The sequence below is a fragment of the Chionomys nivalis genome, chromosome 2 (genome assembly GCF_950005125.1).
Source record: "Chionomys nivalis chromosome 2, mChiNiv1.1, whole genome shotgun sequence".
NCBI lineage: Eukaryota > Metazoa > Chordata > Mammalia > Rodentia > Cricetidae > Chionomys > Chionomys nivalis.
The window spans coordinates 5,917,486-5,937,809 of record NC_080087.1 but is presented as its reverse complement, the minus strand read 5'-3'; the positions used below and the strand labels follow the sequence as shown (position 1 = coordinate 5,937,809).

The 20,324-nt window shown below is 48.3% G+C and overlaps 1 protein-coding gene across 1 annotated transcript; it reads left to right on the top strand.

Annotated features, from left to right (window-relative positions):
• The first annotated feature begins 318 nt into the window (after positions 1-318).
• On the top strand, positions 319-20,086 carry LOC130870234 (centromere protein J-like). The gene is made up of 10 exons (XM_057762852.1): positions 319-471; positions 4,131-4,346; positions 7,401-7,562; positions 8,462-8,561; positions 10,027-10,130; positions 10,873-10,971; positions 13,175-13,315; positions 14,001-14,085; positions 18,559-18,676; positions 19,897-20,086. Exons 1-10 carry the CDS (start codon positions 370-372, stop codon positions 20,084-20,086), a joined length of 1,317 nt encoding a protein of 438 aa, XP_057618835.1. The 5' UTR covers positions 319-369.
• The last annotated feature ends 238 nt before the right edge of the window (positions 20,087-20,324 follow it).

Here is a 20,324-nt window from a genome sequence, read left to right as displayed (position 1 = left end):
TTCCCAGGTGCCCTCTCGAGGCGCTGCTCCCCTCAAGGTAATGCTGGCACTGTGATCAGGCACCATGCTGACTCCCACCCACCTTTGGGGACACACCACTTGGAAGTGGCCGGGTCCTTTCCAGTCTGTGGTTTCCAGGCATAGAAACCATTCTTTGGTCAGCTCCAGGTGGAGACTTCCCAGGCTGTAGGGTGGGGGACTTCCGTGACACATGGTTGGGATTTCTCCTTCCTACGCGGGAGGATTGGAAGGCCGTCAGATGATAATCAGAAGGGTGGGATTCGCCAAGAAGCCCCCATGACCCTTCCTCCTTTACAACCAGAATGCTTACCGGTCACCTCGAGGCTAAGGAGTCAGTGGAGGCCTACCATGTTAGAGGACCCGAGTCAGGGAGCAGGGGCCAACCATGAGAAGGAGATGGATGCTACAGCCCAGGTCTTTGGGGAGGACAGCAAACCTGAGGAGCCTGTGGTAAGCCAAGCCAAGAAGCAGCTTGTCTCTTGGATGGGGAATGTACTGGGTAGGACTCTGCCTCTTGTCTTGAGACCTGCGATTCCTTTCTAAAACTCCGGTTGTCCCTTAGGGCCATTGCAGTGTGAGCTCACTCTGAGCTGGGGCGCTGCGTTCTCTTGGAGAAACCCTGGTCCAGCCTCTGTGGTGACTTTGAGTGGCAGGTGCAGAGCTGAGGATGCAGAACACATTGCCTCCCTTCTTCTAGGCCCGGAAAAGGCTCCAGGCTGCTGAAAATGTGTCAGTATTTTCAGGACATTTATATTCCTTAAACTGTGCCATCAAACTCCCTGATCCTTACACACACACACACACACGCACACATATGCTGCTTCCACATTATCTATTAAACACACATGCATGCACACACAATGCACACGCACTCACTCACGCACACACTGCTTCCACGTTATCCATCACACACACATGTACACACACATGCATGCACATACATGCATATACTGCTTCCACATTATCCATCACACACACACATGTCCACACACACACGCACACACACATGCACATACTGCTTCCACATTATCCATCACACACGTGCACACTCACACACACATGTACACATACGCGTGTGCACACATATACACACACACATACAGTGCTTCCACATTATCCATCACACACACACACACACACACCGCTTCCACATTATCCATCCCCTTGTTCCATGTGAGGCTATAACCTCTTAAAATCTGACCCCATTTATTCTCAGGACGAGGCTGCTGTTCTCACTGGGTCAACTGAAGAGGTCCATGGAAAACCTGGCGTGTGAAGTTTAGAACTCTCTGGCTTCCAGTAGCTGTTACAAGCTGGGAACACACATTTGCACACATATGAACACACATATCTGAGGGCTCCCTGTGGGCGCTGAGGGTCTAGAGACACTGCCATCACAACTTTGATGCTGACAGTGTTTTCTTTAGCACTAGGTCCTCCCCTAAACATATCTTATTTTGTCAGTACTGGGTGGGGTATCGTTAGGGGTGGCCTGCTAATGTCGCAGAGACTACACTCTGGCTGCGGCATAAAACCTGTGGCTCTTTGACTGAATGTGTGAGGATCCCCTTGCAATAAGGGACTCAGAGACCGTAGGGGAAGTCACCGAGTAGCCAACAGTAGCCCAAGCATGCAGCGGTGGGGCCCTGGAGGCATGGCTTTCACAGAGCACATGAGAAGGGAAGGGCGTGTTCTTTTCTCTGAGGTATGAGATGACTCTTAATGTTTCAGTCTCTTCAGAGAAGATTCATGTCCTAGCTCTCTTCCCAGAGCGGGGTGTGAGGATGGAGGGAAGGGCTTACATCCACAAGCAGAAGAGACTGCCGTGTGTAGAGCTGTCCCGCAGGCTCCTCAGGAACAGCATCCCACTACTGCGTGTCCCATACTGTGTTAGATTCCTAATGTGTGTGGGGGGACAGGATGTGAGCCCCTGGCCATAGAGGTCACGCAGCACTGTTGAAGAAAGACAGAGGGATATGAGCATCGCTTTTATAAAGTAGCCCACAGAGAACATCACAAGGTCACAGGGCTGTGTTTCGTAATGAGTAAATGTTAAGAAAATGGTGTTCTTATGATGGGGAAGGCAAAATGGCAGTCTTCTTGAGTTCTCAGGCATCCCTGAATCTTGTTTTGTTTTGTTTTTTTAAAGTAGTTTGACCCCTAGTCACTGTCACACTGTCCATCCCTCAACCCTGGCCGATGGCTTGTTGGTATTAAGGTTTTCTAAGGTCTGGGAAACTGTAGTTGGAGTTACAGCCTGAGTCTCAGACGTCCCCCAAAGATCACATCCGTGTGTAACACTGACGTTCACACGGCACCACTATTGGCAGGTGTAGAGATGAAGGCAGATGAAGTTAGGTCGTTAGGAGTACGCCTTTGAAAGAGCTAGTGAAGTCCCAGGCTTTCTCTCTCTCTCTCTCTCTCTCTCTCTCTCTCTCTCTCTCTCTCTCTCTCTCTCTCTCTCTCTCTCCCCCACCCACCTCCCTCCTGGCTGTCCTAAGGTGAACAGTTTGCCGCAGTGTTCTGTCTCAGCACAGGCCCAAAGTGATGGAGCCCAGCAGCTGTGAACTGAAAGCTTTGAACCCAGAAGCCTAAACCAAACTTTCTCCCTTCTAAGTTGGCTCCCTCTGGTATTTTCTGAGTGGACAGGAAGCTGACTAACGCAGTTGATTCCCTGCCAAGAGCTCCTTCCAGTACACACGTCCTGGATCTGGACGCTTAACACTGCCCTTCACTGGACATCCAAGGCCCCCAGTTCCAAATGTCCCTTGGGGGCCCTGTCTCCTGCAGGAAGATCAGAACTGCAGGGTGCGTTTATGACACTTTGTGTGCTGGAGGAATATCACAGCAATCTCTCATCAAAATCTGCAATTAACAAATATTAGTAAAAAAACAAAACGTGTGTCTGGGTTTGTTTGGCAGAGATACACTTCGGGTCCCTGGGTGCCCTTACTGCTGTTGCTCTCTGCCCAAATTTTCCAAATTTGGTTTTAGTGGCAAAGTTCCCAGAAAGGAAGAATATCAAAACTCAAATGCAATCCCTCCCCCATTGTCTCCAGAACTAGGAGAACGAGATGGTCAGGAAGGTGTTCTCTAATGTCTGTCATTCTATTCTCTCTCTAAGATTCAGTACATCCGATATGCAATCTTTCTCTTAGTGATAATCTCTATGGAAGGAAAGAGAAGTCTGCTCCTCACTATTGAGGAGGAAAACAACAGGCTTCTGGACACAGCTGCCACATACACACACACACACACACACACACTCTCACACACACACACACTCACACATACACACACACACCCATGCACACATATGTGTGCACACACGCACGCATACACATCCACATGCACACACATCCATGCGCACACCCACACCCATGTACACACACCACACACACACGCGCACGCACACCCACCCACATGCACACACACACACTCACGCATGTGCACACCCCCCCACTCACACCCACGTGCACACGCACACACACACACTCCCCCCTCAAGGACAACGTTTCCCACAGAAGTGGTAGAGCTCGGCAGGGACACCTTCAACACCGAGCAGGAGGTCCTGTCAAAGTGACAGGACGAAGGACAAACCTAACCCCAGAGGTCTGGGGCAGCAACAGATGGGAAAGCAATTGCCGTGGGGAGGAGGTGTCCCTAGACCAGGCCTTGTCCGTCCCAGCAGCATGCTCGGGGGGTGGAGCTAACTGTCCTGTGATGTGGGCAGGTGCCTCTGCTTCCCTCACTTCTCTCTGAGGTCACCCCCGCAAGGGATTAATGAAGTTAGGACCAGAGGCTGTGTCTCAGTCGTTTTTGGACTCATGGTGGCAGCCCCTTCTCAACTACCCCTGAGGAGAAGGCTGAGCCAGAGAAGTGAATTTCTTTCACAGAAATGCTCCAGCGGTGACTGTACCTCACCAGCCCTTAGATCTAGTTAGTGTGTGTGGAGTAAGTCCTAGCGGACACGCTTGACAATGCTAAAGCTGTGGACACCTGATTTTTCTCTTTGGAGAACGACATCTCAGAAGTCCACAATCCCTTGTGGGCGTGGACTCTGTTTGGGGGGTTCCTGAGAAGTGTCTGTTATTGTTTCTCCAACTCAGGGACTGCAGAAGCAAATCTGTGACCTTGCAGCAGAGGTCTCAAGACAGGCATCATGGTGGTGTGTGGCTCACAGAGACCTCCAAAGCCAGATCGACGCTCTGATGAAGGAGAACCAGGAGCTCCGTGAGGAACTGAAGGCCCTGAAGCAGCAGAGTGCTGGGGCCGCAAAATCTTCTGTAGCCTTGCCGCCCGCAGCAAGAGCAACCGATACTCTGGTACAGCAGACTTTCTGCATTGCAGAGATAATGGCACAAGGAGGCATGTCCCCTCCCTTGCAGGCATGATTTCTCCCCTGGGCACTTTGTGAGGGCTTAGTGTCTGTCTTTCAGTCATAGATCACACAGAAGTGACAGTCCTGGGAGCCCTGGGAGCAGAGCATGTCACCACTCTGTCTCCAGGAATTCCCAGGCTCTGGTGGAACAGCTGGGCACCTGACCAGGCCACCTCAGGATTTCAGGGTCCTACTTTACCTTAAGTGGTGGACTGGATTCTGTCATTAACCCAACCAAGGCACAAGGGGAGACAGGACGGAGGTATAACCCTGTGATTAGTGACTGAGAGCAGGCTGCTGTCATTGGTAGAAGCTGAGTGGGGCCCTATGGGAGATTCTATATGGTCTATACTACCGCGTTGCCTCCATTAAACTTTGCTCATGGTATGTGGGTAAGATGTGCCCACGAGTCTGCAGGGTATCCCTCCGTCTCTGTCAGAGGTCAGTCTCAAAAGCTCACTGACTGCACAATTCTGCTCCTCACGTGACTGTAGATAAGAACAGCGTCTAAACCGCACACACCCACCTTTGAACGGCAACAAAAAAAAAATCAAGGCGGTAAATGCCACACTTTTAAATTTGCCCAGGGTTATCTGTATTCAAACACCATTCTAGGGATGGTGTCAAAAACTCTGCCTTGTGTACACATGTATGTGGCATGCACAGTGTAAGTCAGCCCTGGAGAAATGGTGTCAGAGGTTCACACTGATCCTTCTTCCTCGGAGGAGAGTGTGCAACATAAAATACCAAGCCCACATTGATAGACAGTCTCCAGAGGAGGACCTGTATCTCAGGTCTTTGGACAGTTACATGAGTATTGTGTAACTAAAGGCCTTCTGAAAAGTCACTTGGGATCCTACTGCTGCTGAAGTTTCCAAAACATGTATGTATGTATGTATGTATGTATGTATGTATGTATGTATGTATATGAAGGGAATTTAAATGGAGTCAGCATATAACAGGAAAGACGATGCCCCAACTAGACATATTATCCCACCAAATAAATCTTCTGGTGATAGGAATGGACTACATCTTGTTGAGTCATTGGCCAAAGGGGTCCCTTGGAACTCCCCAAACATAGCAGGCCATGGCTAAGGCTATTGGTTGCTCCCCACAAACTGAAGACACAACATCTTCACTGACCTGGAGAACCTAAGCTGGTATCCTGCTAGAAGCTTCACCCCTGCTGCTAGTGTTCATGGTGCTGGCCACCAGAGGAGAAAGGTAACCATCAGTGTCACCCACTACAGGCACGCTACCTAAAACAGACACCTGCCTGCAGGATACATGGGGGCAACCATGGCACCCATGTTATGGGAGTAACCAGTCACTTCCTTATGGCATTTAAGGCCCATTCCCTGAGGGGGGCCCATTCCCTGAGGGGGGCCCATACCTGACACTGCTAAACTAGCCCAGAAACAGAGACTGGATAGGTCATGGGGCTAGGAAAAAACACAAATGTTCTTATTCTGCTAACAGAAGATATCCTGACAGCACATTGCTAGATCCGTAGATAGTGCTACCAAAACCCTCATCAGAAACATTTCTCCTTGCTGTAGATGGGAATTAACATGGAGAAGCACAGATGTACAATACACACACAGACTTCGGGGCACTTGGTCTTAGATGGGCTGTCTTCATCAAAACCCTCCCCTCACGGCTCAGGGATCTATGTGGAAGAGGGGGTGGGAAGATTGTAAAACTAGAGGTGACTCCACAGAAACAGCACCATCCAGACAGAACAGAGCTGATGCACTGTGAACTCAGAGAGACTGTAGCAGCACACCGTGATGCACAGGTTCAAACCATGCGAAATCCTGGCACTCAGAGCGGGAGGGGACTCAAGGTCCCACCTTTGACCCCGAAGCTGCTTACAAACGGTAGCTGCCAGGAAAGGGGGAGCCGCTGGGCGCATCAACCACACTCCAAGGCAGGCACACACCCGGGAGCAGCTGGCCAACACAACACAGATTCTGTGGTTGTTGGGTTTTGTTGTTGTTGTTGTTTGGTTCGTTGTTTTTGTGTGCCTGTATTTTGTTTCTTTTTGTCTGTTTGTTTTTTTCTAGTTTGTTTTTATTTCATTTCTTTGTTTGCTTTGGGGGGTTGAGAGAGAGAGCATGAAGTTGGCTAGGTAGGGAGGTGGGGAGAATCTGGGAGCAGTTGAGAGAGAGGGGAAATACTGTATGAAAAACTTTAACTAATATTGTTGAAGTGTCCCGCATTTCCTACTTCCCCACATGCTCAGCTGAAGTTGCCTAATGCAAGAGCAAGAGGGTTGGAGTTGTTTATCTTTTGGGTCCTGTGATGGTTTGGAACTGGTGTCTGCAAGAAGCAGGTGGCAGGTCACAGGTCACATCCAACAGCAGTCTAATCTCACCAACATCCAGTCCAAGGCTCCTAGCTCAAGCCATTATGAAAACATTCAATATTAGTGAGCAGATTAAAATGTGGTTTTCCCTCCCTGTGCCCTTTAAGCCTAGGCATTCCTGCCCCTCGGGTGTCCTCACAGGCCTCTGGTGGCTCTGCACTCATGGCCTGTCTGCACGAGACTCCCGCGTGCAGCGGTTTGGGGTGAGTGTGGGGCCACAGTAGAAGATACTAAGTGTAATCAGTTATCTGAATGTAGTAAGACTTCTGGCAGATGTGTGCTTGAAGGCAAGTGATGAGTGGCAAGCTAAGCCGTACATCAGAACCACAGGTTTTTTTAAAATAACACAAAGGCTAGAAACTCATTTTGCTTAAAATCTGTTAAATTTGGTTTCGTGTTCTTTATTCAGCACGTTATCAAACTCTTTCTAGACTTCAGAGTGCAATGGTTCTAGACTAAGGCTTTGGGAGAAGGTGTGCAGTCAGCAGCTTCCCTTCTGTTCCCCCAGGGAACTGAAAACACGGGGTTGTCACGGTCCAGGCTGTGGGGGTAGCAAACATGGTGCGTTAATTTGTACTTTTGGATGGTATGATCTGATGTTGACGCAAACGCCCCCACGTTTGTTTCTAGCCTGTGTACATAAGAATAGAGGGGATCGATTCAGAGAAAACAACATCATGGGATGACAGAGACGATGTCCCTTCCGGAAGTCTTCAAAACGGAAGCACAATGGCCACTGGAGGAACAGATTCCTTAGATGAAAGACTATCTTTTATGTCTTTTGATGAAAAGGTGACCTTGGGAACTTGTACCACTTATGTATAGTCTTTCTCTCTCCTTCCCTCCCTTCCTCTCCTTTCTCTCTCCCCCCTCTCTCTGTGTCCGTTGTCTTCCTCTATTTGTCTCCACATCATTTCTATAAGTTATTTTTACATGCTAGTGCACACGCGCCCTCTGCATGCCGGTAAAGGCCAGAAGAGGTTGTGCTAGATCTCCTTGAGCTAGAGTTACAGGCAATCGTGAACCATCCAACATGAGAGCTGGGAGCCAGACGGGGGTCCCTCTGAAATGGTAGCAAAGCTCTTAATTAACCACTGGGCCGTCCTCTGGTCCTCTACCGCATTTTGAGACATGTTCTCTAACTGAGCCTGGTTGACGACACTGGTTGACTGGGCTCTGACTAGTAAGCCTCAGGGACCTCCGGTCTCTGCTTTCTGGATGCTGGGGTTATAGGCATGCTGCCCCACCTGGCCTTTTGTGGGTTCTAGGGATCTGAACGTCAACTCTCACACTTGAGCAGAATGCATTTTGCCAACCTCCTCCTCACCCCAGGAATACATCCTGCTTATCCCAGTCACATGAAGTCCAACAAGAGCACTCCCTCTGTCACTCAAAACGGGCTAGGGGATTTGTAGTAACTGTTCCTATAGATCAGAAAACTGAGTGTCTTCACACACGCCTTCAGTATTAAAACAGGAAGCCAAACAGAACTGAAGTTACCTTTTAAAAAAACAATTATATGGGTGGGAATTTCCTATATTGGGTCAATTGCCTGAGTTCAGGGAATGGAGCCAGTGCTCTTGGCAGAGTCTGAGACATGATTAAGGTGTCTGAAGGCTGACACAGCTCTGCACAGCATCCGGTTACTGGTCCGGTGGCATCACTGGTTTTCTGACTCTCTCTGCATCCAGGTTATGCACCTGTCTTCCAAGTTTGTGCAAAGGCGCCTTGGCAGGATATCACCAGAACCACCATCGGACACCACAGCTCTGGACACAGAGTCAGTGGCTGGTGAGAGGAATGAAGTGGCAGGGGACCAGGGAGCGATGTGGCATGTGGGTGAGGTCCCTAGAGCTCCCTGGGACCAGGGAGGGATGTGGCATGTGAGCCTGGCCACTCTCTGTCTGATTCCTCCTCAAGATCCTTCATCTGTCTCGATCACCTCTCTCAACACTGCAACAGAGCCCAGGCTGGCTGTCCTGAGCCATCCTTAGCCCTTCCCTTTCTGCTTGCTGGCCGGTGACATTACCTGCCTGTTTTATCTGTTCTTGCCCAGCAATTGCCTGACCTCCCTCTGAACTCCCCGTGGGTGCCAGCTGCGGGTTCCCACAGTGGCAGGGAGAATGCCCCACTGCAGCCTGCCGACAGTGGTGACCATCACACTCTGCACCCTGAGCGCACCCGTGGGTGTGCAGGAACTCTGCTGTGGAGTCTGCACAGAGCCTTGGCTGCCAGGCTCAGCGGTACCCCCAGTGGGAAGAGAGAGCCCTCATCCTCCTGTAGCCTGATTCTTACCTACCCTCTTTGGTGGCCCACGTGAGGCCCCTTTGGCATATTGAGTCCTGAACCCTTATGCATGCGTGAGCACAGCGCTGTCTCTCCCTGAGACTGTGTGACCCCTGTGAATCAGTTATTTTTCTATCGCTATCGTAAAGCACCACGACCATGTCAACTTCCAGCAGGAAGAATCTATTGGAGTTTATGTTTCCAAAGGGCCAGCTCCTAAGGGTAGTCACCATAGACAAAAAGCAGAGCAGACTCGAAGTGGAGCCAAGCACTATACTTCTTCTATCGAGGTCATAGCAATCAAACCTTCTTCAGCAGCACGCCAGATGGAGGGCAGTGTTCAAATGCCCAAGCCTTCCACACTCCATGTGTTGGTTATGTCTGCTTGGCACAACCTAGAATCACCTTGGAAGAGAACCTGGTTGAGGAATTATTTATATCAGGTTGGCCTGTGGGCATGTCTGATAAGCACTGTGCAAGGGGTCCTGAATGAGATGAGAAAGCCGGCTGAGAGCAAGCAAGCATCTATGCATTCTTCTCTCTGCTCTCGGCTCTGGGTGTGTGGCTGTCAGTTCCCTGGCGACGGTGACCTTTCCACCTGCTCCCCACTGCCCTGGATACACAGTACTCCCTCTCCCGCTGCCTCTGTTTCCTTCCACGTGTCCAGTGGGCAGTTGTCCCTGGGTTTCTCTTCCTATGTCCGTCCCTTCCTGGGACAAAAGCAGCTGCAGGACAGACACCACCCTCTGCTAGCTTAGTCTTCTGGACCACAACTCTAGTGACGACAGACTCAGCAGACAAGGGCTGACTGTCTCCACTCAACATTTCATGATTTCACTCAATCAGTCGATGGCATGCGCACAGTGACCCCAGGAACAAAGAGAACTGTTGGAAACGTACTTAAACGGGGAATACAACCTTCTCACTCTATGCATGCAGTCTTTTGAAAAGCTCTTCTCTGCTCTTTTAGATATATGGTCCTCCAACCCAGAGAGTTCTGAAGGTGAGCTTCTCATGCAGGCTCAAGCAAGCAGGCTCCTCCCTAGTTTTTCCCAGAATGCACTGTGGCTGCAGGTAGGTAGGATTTCACCTGATGGGGAAACTGGGGTAGGAAGACCTGGAGGTGGTGACAGTGACAGTGGAGTGACTGCCACTCCGTCCCTTTTTCATGAGTGTGGAAGGTTATTATGGCTGCAAATGACCCTAGTCTCTGACACTCTCTGCCTTTCAAAAGAGAGAAACAGGGCATCCCTTTGTCAATGGAGGGCAGCATTAGGCCGGTGGCTAAAGGCAGGTTAAGCTTCTGTGAACTTAAGGATCCAGAAGCCAAAATTTTTACTCTGTTTTTTTTTTTCCCCTTTATTTTCAATTCTCAGTGGAAACGAACAGAGTAAAGGCCAAGATCTGTAGCCAGGGTCACCTCATAGCTGCACAGTGTCTGAGAGGAATGGAAACAGAATTAAGCCATTTTCTCCACAGGAGGAAATGTGGGCTGAAAAGTACCTTTAAACCGTGTGAAGTGGGCAATGGGGGGTGGGGTCCCCTAAAAGCAGTCAGTATCATTATCAGCAATGTGAGATGGGTTTAGTTACCTAGTAAACTCCTGCTACGGAAGCATCTCAAGGCCTGAGTGATGTACAGTCAGAATCAGAATTTGGTGACTGCCATCTTGCTCACCCTGGTACGGATCAAGCATGGTCCATAAGATGGAGAAATCGCTTTACAAACACAAACATGGTCCCAAGAGCCAGTGTTGATGAGGCCCTGTAGTCCTCACAGGGGGCCACAGGAGGCAATGGTTTTAATCTCTCTACAGAATCTCATGGCAAGATCAGGACAATCTAAAGAAGTACCACGCCCCATGAACACCAAGAAGGATAAGGAGACACAGGAAAAGCGACACCCGAATGGCAAGGTAGGTGTCCGCGGAACACAGCTCTTCCCAGCCATGCTCCCTGTGCAGGCTGTCCCGGAGCTACAGGCTGGTGGCCACACCTCTCCAGAGCATCACTGAGCAGCTTGCTTCCAGTGACAAACACCTGCCGCTCTCGCTGCAGTGACACCCACTGCTACCTCAAGAAGCGTTTTGTCCCAGAGATCTACTGCCAGGGGACAGGGGACTGGTGTTGACTTGGGGACGGTGGGAAGGGGTGAGCTGCTGTGGCCCAAGTGAGCAGCTGAAGCAGTGATGGCCCAGTTCACCTTCAGCCTCTCTTGCTGGAGTGAGTCTCCTCTGGGTTGAGCAGAGGAAGAAGGAAAGCTGCCTGACGTCACAGTTTTTCACTAAAATCTCCTCCTCTTCCTCTTCTTCCTCCTCCTCCCCAGCCCCCTTCTCCTTCCCCCTCTTCTCCTCTTAGGCAGGTCTCAGCTTTTATGGACCCACTAAGTAGCACAATGACCTTGGGTTTCTGGTCCTCCTGCCTCCTCCTCCTGAGTGCTGGGATTACAGGTGTGTGATACCGCATCCTGTCAGATTAAGTTTTACACCTTCACTATCAAATATGTTTTACACACTTATCTACCACTAAATTGAAAAAGCCATGGCAAAGTCTAAACTAGAATATAATAAGCCTTACATCCTCTTTTGTGGCTCAGATCCTATTTTTGAGGGGGTAGCTGATCTGCTTTTGTTTTTCAAGGCGGTTTTTCTGTAAAACAGTTCTGATTGCGCCTGAAACTTGCTCTGTAAGCCAGGCTGGCCTTGAACTCGCAGAGATCCACCTGCCTCTGCCTCCTGAGTACTGGCATTAAAGGTGTACGCCACCACCACCAGCTTGTACCCTTTTCTTATAATATAAACTTTAAAAATGACATGATCACACATGACCGAGTGATGACATGCTCTCAGAATGGCGTTTGGTGACGTCACCATTGTGCGAACATTGTAGCGATTCGCCCAAACCTAGACATCCTCAGTTACTCCACATGGCCCTGTGGTGCAAGAAACACGGTAAATGTGAGGAGCAAGGCGGCATGGGCAGCAGTCACACTACCATGCAGAACTTGTCCCGCACAGTGAGGAAGGCACTGATATAAAGACAACATGTCTGGGAGAGTAAACGCGTCAGCCACTGTCTGTTGTCTGTTTCTGTTGTCTGTTGTCAGTTTCTGGTGCAGACTGGACAGCGGTCTGTGATGTATCACACACAGGCACCTTGGCCCAGCATCACCACAAACCTCAGAGATGCTCGGTGCCACACGGCATGAGGTAACAGGAAATGGTCATCTCCACTACTGTCTTACACAATGACCATCATCTGTGCTGGTTATTGGCTGGAGCACTGTTCCTGGACTGGTTCGTGCAACTGTGGTTGATTTTGTGATCTCCCCGTGTAGAGCCTTAAGAACAGTGCGCTTTGTTATTGTGAGAGGCAGCTGGCCACCGAAGCCTCATTGGAGCTTTTCTGGCTGGCTGAGAACAAGAACTCATCTTCTGGTTCTGACCTGCACACAGCTTATGGAACTGTTGGTTTTTAACTCTGATGAGTCAGCTCCTACAGTTACAGCTATGTTAAAAATAGTTACAATGCATGGCATAATTAATAAATGCTACATGAAGCTTTTAAAGCACACATATATTAACTCCCCAAATTGAGGTTATTCTGCAAGTGTCTTTGTTTACACTGATCTTTACAGGGTAACGTCTTCTACCAAAAGCCCAGCAGTGTGCACTTGAAGCTGCCTGTTTGCTAATTATTCACTGAAGCCATTAGTGTAGTGTATGAGTGGAAAGGAGAAGACAGGAAAGACAAAAATGCACACAAGTTAATTTTTACATAGTAATTGTGCCATTTTATCTGGCCCAGGTTTCGGGTTCATCAGTCCTATGACCATAGATCTTACAGACCCATGGCAAACACACAGCCTCAGCACAAGGAAGGCAGACGCGGAGGAACAGATCATAACACTTACTATTGACAAACGAATGCAGGATGGTGTGTGTGTGTGTGTGAGTGTGTGTGAGCATGTGTGAGTGTGTGTGTGTGAGTGTGTGGAGTTAGTAATCACCATGCCAGACAAGCTGTACGCAGTGATTTTGAATATAAGGAGAAACAGTGGAGCCGCGGCAACCGTGCTTGTCACAGGTCTTCACCCCGAGTCTTTGTGTGTCCATCAAGGTCGAGCAGGTACTCAGCGACGGGCGAACAATCATCACCTTCCCCAACGGAACCAGGAAGGAGATCAGTGCCGACAAGAAGACGACCCTCATCAAGTTCTTTAATGGTGACATGAAGAAGGTCAAGCCCGACCAGAGAGTGGTGCGTGCAGTGAGCATACTTGTGTTATCTTAGAGTCAGAGCCACAGTTAGGAGCAACAGTCCCCAGATGCACATCCTTCTCCTCTCCTGGTGTCAGGAGGTGAGGGGAGGCAAAAAGATCAGAGCCTTCTTGTTAATGAGAATTTTGTCCTTGGTGTTTGATGCAAGCGAGATTCTTCATGGTCTCAGCCGGCAGATTTGCAGGTCCGTGGTGTCCCCCACCAGCTCCCCACCCTCTGCTGTGAATTATCAGGTACTCTTCCACTGGTCTGAGCTAACCTATTGGATGCAAGCTGATCAGAAAAGCAAAGCAGCCTAGCCACTAGAGAGCTCTTACCGCTAAGGAATATTCAGGCTGGAAAGAGAACGAGTTCCTGTCTCCTCCCGTCCTTTGTTCTTCTCTAGTGCTGAGAGTAAGGTGTGCACCACCTCCACCCGGCCTCTGTGGCCGACTAGTGTGGCTGTTTTGTGTTCTGGTCTTCAGGCAAGCTTTATTTATTAAAATACACATAAAATGTCACTCCTCCCCACCGCCTGTGTTTCTGAACTGTGGAAGTTCCCACGGAACCCACCTGCTGAGCCTGCACCATGAGCCAACTATGGGAAGCAACCAGTCAGATTCAGCTGATCCTAATGTAACAGCATTAGGGGTCGCCTCCCAACGTGAGTTCCCTGGTCTTCACAGATTTACTATTATGCGGATGCTCAGACGACACACACAACCTACCCGGACGGTGTTGAAGTCGTGCAGTTTCCAAACAAGTGGACTGGTGAGTGACGTCTCCCTGGGCCTGCTGGCTCAGGGCCTTGTGTGTCTGTGCCGGAGGAGGTGGTGGGGTATATGAGCATCCTGGGAAAGGGCAGCAGACATACAGCCTTTAGATCCACTAAAGAAAACAGGCTGCTCAGCTAGACTTTAATGTTTTTTTATTAGAAATTATTCCATGGAGTACATAGGGCAAAATTATACCCAGAGTCATTTTTTTGTTATTTCAATATCATTTTTAATTTTTGTCTTTTCCTTTATATTTTTTAAAAAAGAAAACAAACTTTTTTCATTATACATACCAATTCCAGTTCCCACTCCCCCCCCCTTCACATTCCCTCTACATACCCTCTCACCCCACCCCCACCTAATCCTCAGAGAGGTGCATTGCTTTGTGGAAGGCCCAAGGCCCTCCCTACTACAGCCAGGCTGAGCAAGGCATCCATCCAAAGAGAATAGGTTCCCAAAAAAACAGTACATGCAGTAGGGACAAATCTTGGTGCCATTGCCAGTGGCCCTGCAGTCTGCCCCAGCCATGCAACTGTCACCCACATTCAGAGGGACTAGTTTGGACCTATGCTTGTTCTGTCCCAGTCTAGCTGGAGTTGGGGAGCTTCCATTAGGTCAGGTAGACTGTTTCAGTGGGTGTTCCCATCATAGTCTTGACCTCTTTGATCATATTCTCACTCCACTCCTCCCCTCTTCAACTGGACTTTGGGAGCTCAGCCCAGTGCTCCAATGTGGTTCTCAGCCTCTGTTTCCATCAGTTTCTGGATGAAGGTTCTATGGTGAAATTTAAGATAGTCATCAGTCTGACTACGGGGCAAGGCCAGTTCAGGCATTGTCTCCTCTATTGCTTAGGGTCTTAGGTCATCCTTGTGGATTCCTGGGAAATTCTCTAGAGCCAGGTTTCTTCCTAATGGTTCCGTCAATCAAGATATCTCTTTCCTTGCTCTCATCTCTGTCCTTTCTCCTTCTTGACTATCCCATTCCCTCAAGTTCTCCTCACCCGTCCCTGACGAAAGCGGAAGACACACACCTCCCCTTCTTCCCTCCTCTTCCCCTTCTACCTTCCCTTCTCCCCCAACCCCCATGCTCCCAATTTTGTCAGGCGATCTTGTCTGTTTCAACCTTCCAGGAGGATCTATATATATTTTTCTTAGGGTTCACCTTATTACTTAGCTTCTCTAGTATCCTGAACTATAGGCTCAATATCTTTTGTTTATAGTTAGTATCCATTTATAAATAAGTACATATCATATTCATCTTTTGGGGTCTGGGTTACCTCACTCAGGATAGTGTTTTCTAATTCCATCCATTTGCATGCAAAATTCAAGATGTCATTGTTTTTTTGCCACTGCGTAGTATTCTAATGTATAAATGTGCCATATTTTCTTTATCCATTCTTTGGTTGAAGGGCATCTAGGTTGTTTCCAAGTTCTGGTTATTACAGATAATGCTGCTATGAACATAGTTGAACAAATGTCCTTGTAGTATGATTGAGCATCTTCTGGGTATATGCCCAAGAGTGGTATTGCTGGATTCTGAGATAGGTTGATTCCCAATTTTCTGAGAAACCACTATACTGAATTCCAAAGTGGTTGTACAAGTTTGCATTCCCACCAGCAATGAATGAGTGTTCCCCTTACTCCACATCCTCTCTAGCATAAGCTATCATTATAGTGTTTCTGACCTTAGCCATTCTGACAGGTGTAATATAGTATCTCAGACTTGGTTTTGACTTGCATTTCCCTAATGGCTAAGGATGTTGAACATTTCCTTAAGTATCTTTTTGTCATTTGAGATTCTTCTATTGAGAATTCTCTGTTTAGTTCTGTACCCCATTTTTAATTGGGTTATTTAGAATTTTGATGTCTAATTTCTTGAGTTCTTTATATATTTTGAAGATCAGTACTTTGTCTGATGTGGGGTTGGTGAAGATCTTTTTCCATTCAGTAGGCTGCCTTTTTGTCTTATTGACAGTGTCCTTTGCTTTACAGAAGCTTCTCAGTTTCAGGAGGTCCCATTCATTTATTGTTATTCTCAATGTTTGTGCTACTTTTTTTTTTAACACACAATCTTTTTATTTTTTCCCATTTCCAGTAAGCTTTTTAAAAAAAATTATTGATTTTTATTGAACTATATATTTTCTCTACTCCCCTCCCTTCCTCTCCCCTCCCCTTCTACCCTCTACCATGGTCCCCATGCTCCCAATTTACTCAGGAGATCATGTCTTTTACTACTTCCCGTGAGATATCCATGTTTGTCTCAGGGTCCTCATTGTCTTCTAGGTTCTCTGGGATAGAGAATCGTAGGCTTCTTTTCTTTGCTTTATGTCTAAAAGCCACTTATGGGTGAGTACATATGATGTTTGTCTTTCTGGGTCTGAGTTACATCACTCAATATGGCATTTTCTAGATCCATCCATCCTTTTTTTTTTTTTTTTTTTGGTGTAGTACGCTATTGTGTAAATATACCACATTTTCTTTATCAATTCTTCGGTCAAGGGGCATTTAGGTTGTTTCCATGTTCTGGCTATGACAAACAAAGTTGTTATGAACATAGTTGAGCACATGTCCTTGTGGTACAATTTGGGTATATACCCAAAAGTGGTATATCTGGGTCTTGAGGAAGGTTGTATCCCAACTTTCTGAGAAATTGCCATACTGATATCCAAAGGAGCTGTACCAGCTTGCACTTCCACCAGCAATGCAGGAGTGTTCCCTTTACCCCACATCCTCTCCAGCATATGTTGTCATCTTATGCAAAACATTATTTTGAGTGAGTTAATCCAGACACAGAAAGACAATTATCACATGTACTCACTCATAGGTGGTTTTTAAACATAAAGTAAAGAAAATCACAGTCCTAGAGAACTTAGACAGCAACAAGGACCCTAAGAGAGACTTACATAGATTTTATCTACATGTGAAGTAGAAAAAGACAAACTGAGTAAACTGGAAGCATGTGGACTTGGGGGAGGGCTGAAGGGGGAGGGGAAAGCCAGGAGGGGAGCAGAGAAAAATGTAGAGCTCAATAAAAATCAATAAAAAAAGAAGAAAAGCTGTCTAAAACTGAGCCAAATTAGGTCAGGCATTTATAAATAAGAAAAAGAAAAAAGAAAAATTACACTTGCTCGTTCATGAATGCTCTATGAGGTGGTTGATGATATTAGCCAGACCTGATGAAAAGAATAAAAAGGTTTGATAGACATATCTGTCCTTTGAACCCTGGCTCTCTGTGTGGAATGTCTCTAACGTATCAAGTAACTGTATAGCAGGGGTTCTGAGTTCTGTCACTGTCTATACCCACGGCTCCTGTCTCCAGAACACCCTCCTGTGAAACAAACATCACAACCCCCTCTTGCCACTTTTCAGGGGCATCCCTGTGTCTGTGTGCTCTGCGAAGTTCAGCAATGCTTTGCTTCTGCACCAGACAGGGGATTTTGAGATTTGCAAGCTAGTGAGTCCCTACTTCTCCAGGGCATTGCACCAACATTCCAGTTAGCTTTTCAGAGTTCTGTGCTAACAGGCACTTACTGCATGGAGTTCGTCCTTGGCTGTCAGATTCCGCACCACAGTCTTTTCCTAAGTATACTTAATGTCTCCTTTTTGTCTGCCAACAATTGCCAACCATTGACCAAAACGTGCACAAAGCACAGGGTCATGAGAAGAACACGTGGAAGCCGATCCGTGGTGTTCCGCTTGTAAGCTTTCCTACTTCCCACAGACACACACGGAAAAGCACAGCTTGGCAGGGTGTCATGCACGGTTGCCGGCTCTGGCTCGTGTGTAAGCGCAGGTGCAGCAATGCTTCAGCGTGCTCCGTGGTGAGGATTGTCTCCACACAAGGCTGATGTCACCGTGACTGTTGATGATCTAGCTTGCCTTTGCAAGTCCATGTGGGACAGCAGAAGCATTTCCAAGAGTGTTTTGGTTACTTTCCCACTGCTGTGACCAGGGAGAATTAGTTTTGGCTCACAGTTCAGAGAGAAATATAGTCCAGTGTGCGGGGAAAGATGCAGTGGCAGACTGTGAGGTGGCATTAGAGGTCGCATGAGAGGCTGAGAGAGAAATGAGCCTCTAGCGCCTCCCTTCCCCTGTTTAGTTCTGTCTGGGACTGTAATACATGGTATTGCCTGCCACTAGTGATGGATTTTACCAAAAGTCCACAGCCAAGAAGAGTAGCAGACTTTGAAACTTGAATTGGATTTCTAACAAAGGTGTATCACTTTTTCAGCATAACCAAGCCAAAATATCTACCAACTGTTATGCACTAGAAACTGCCAACACTACATCCAAACCTCACTTACCTAAAACTGAATCAAGAGGTCACTGGGTGTCATGTCTGCCAATCCTAATTACAAACTCCTCTGATTTGATTGTCCTCATTCATATTTCAGTATAGGCCATTTAGATACAACACAGTTTCCAAATGCATTCAGTATAACACGTACTTTAAACAATGTATTCTGCAGAAAAATTCTTCCCGGATGGCTCCAAGGAAACGGTGTTTCCTGATGGGACCGTGAAGCAGCTTAAGGACGGCTGTGAGGAGACTGTGTTTCCTGACGGGACGTGTGTGACGGTGAAAAGGTCAGCACCCCACCCCTGGGCTTTGTGTTCTATAACATCCACAGCCATTCACACGTGTGCTGAGGTCCCAGCATTCATTTAAGCGTAAGAGCAGGGGCTGGAGAGATGGCTCCACCCTTAAGAGCCCGGCTGCTCTTGGGAAGGACACAGAGTCAGTTCCCAGGACCCACGTGACAGCCCGCAGCCCTCTGTAACTCCTGTCCCAGGGGACCTGATGGCCTCCCCTGACTTCCATAAGCACCAGCTGTGTGCATGTAGTTTGCAGATATACATACAGGCAAACACTCATGCATATATAAATAAACATTTATAAAAACCAACAGTGACACCAGAAAATAATGTCACTGGGGCCTGCAAGGTTCTTTGTGCCTTCGGTTCGAATCTGTTTATAGAGAATATGAGCATAGACATAGAATTTCGGAGGCAGTCTCGTGCCCCCAAATGGTACTCAGTGATTGACCGCAGTTTACATCATCAACTAAAGTCATGGTCACCCAGGTTGACATCACAATAGTTTCTCAGGATGTCCCACTGTTCTGAGGTGACGCGTGTCTCAGGATGTCCCACTGCTCTGAGGCGATGCTTGTCGATATTTTGGTGACTGAAGCCGGCCCACCATTGAGTGCCATCTTCAGCCTCCACCTCTCAAAGCTACCCTTCGATTGCAGGGTGTATAAGCAGAATCTCAGCTGCACAACCATATACTAAGTCACTGTCTCAGTGCTGGTGTGTGCAGACAACGAGGCCCTTCAGTCACATCTGTCTACTAGCCTGGACAAGAGGTCAAGAAGTCATCTTAGCTGTTCCTAGTATGCCCTGACTCTGGTGTGACCTTGGCATGTTTCCTCTAGGACCTCAACCTCATCAGCTCTCCCCACCCCCATCTGGAGCATCCTTGGCTCTCCTGGTCAGCACAGTGCCCACACCCAGGGCTCTTTCTGTTATGTTTCTGCCATGGACTGAGCAGTTCTGATGCACCCACTCACTCCATCTCAGATTGCGAGCTCAGGTCTCTGGGTCCGTGCTCCCCACTCAGCCCCTGCATCCCCACCTTCCTGAGAATGCCTTCCCTACTCGTTCCTTGGGAAGCTTCATCTTCCTCCCTCAGAAGAGATTGGGGGATCTGGGTGGCGCTATGGTATCACTCATTCCTAGTTCCTCCACGCTCACACCGTTGGCCTCTGTGCGGCACAACCTATCAGAGTGTTTCTGTTCTACAGGAACGGAGACAAAGTCATCATGTTCAGCAATGGACAGAAGGAAATCCACACAGCCAGGTTCAAGCGGAGGGAATTCCCAGATGGCACCACCAAGACTGTGTACTGCAATGGCTGCCAGGAGACCAAGTATGCCTCCGGGAGGGTCAGGGTCAAAGACGAGACGGGAGCTGTCATTCTGGACTGGAAGTAGTGCATCCACAGACTCAGTGTCAAGCACTAGGTCCCAGTGACTCGCTGGGAGGTTCCCCTGGCGAGGCTGAAGATCGCACACACATCAGGAGTAGAGGTGCATCCAAAAATCGTAAAGAGAAAGACCATCTAGCCACCATCTGGGGAAGGATGCCAAAACAGCAGTGGCCAGGAACGAGGCTCCCCAAACCATGGCTCCAGGGTCTGGTCCAGATGCAGCATCTCTGTCAGAGGCTGGG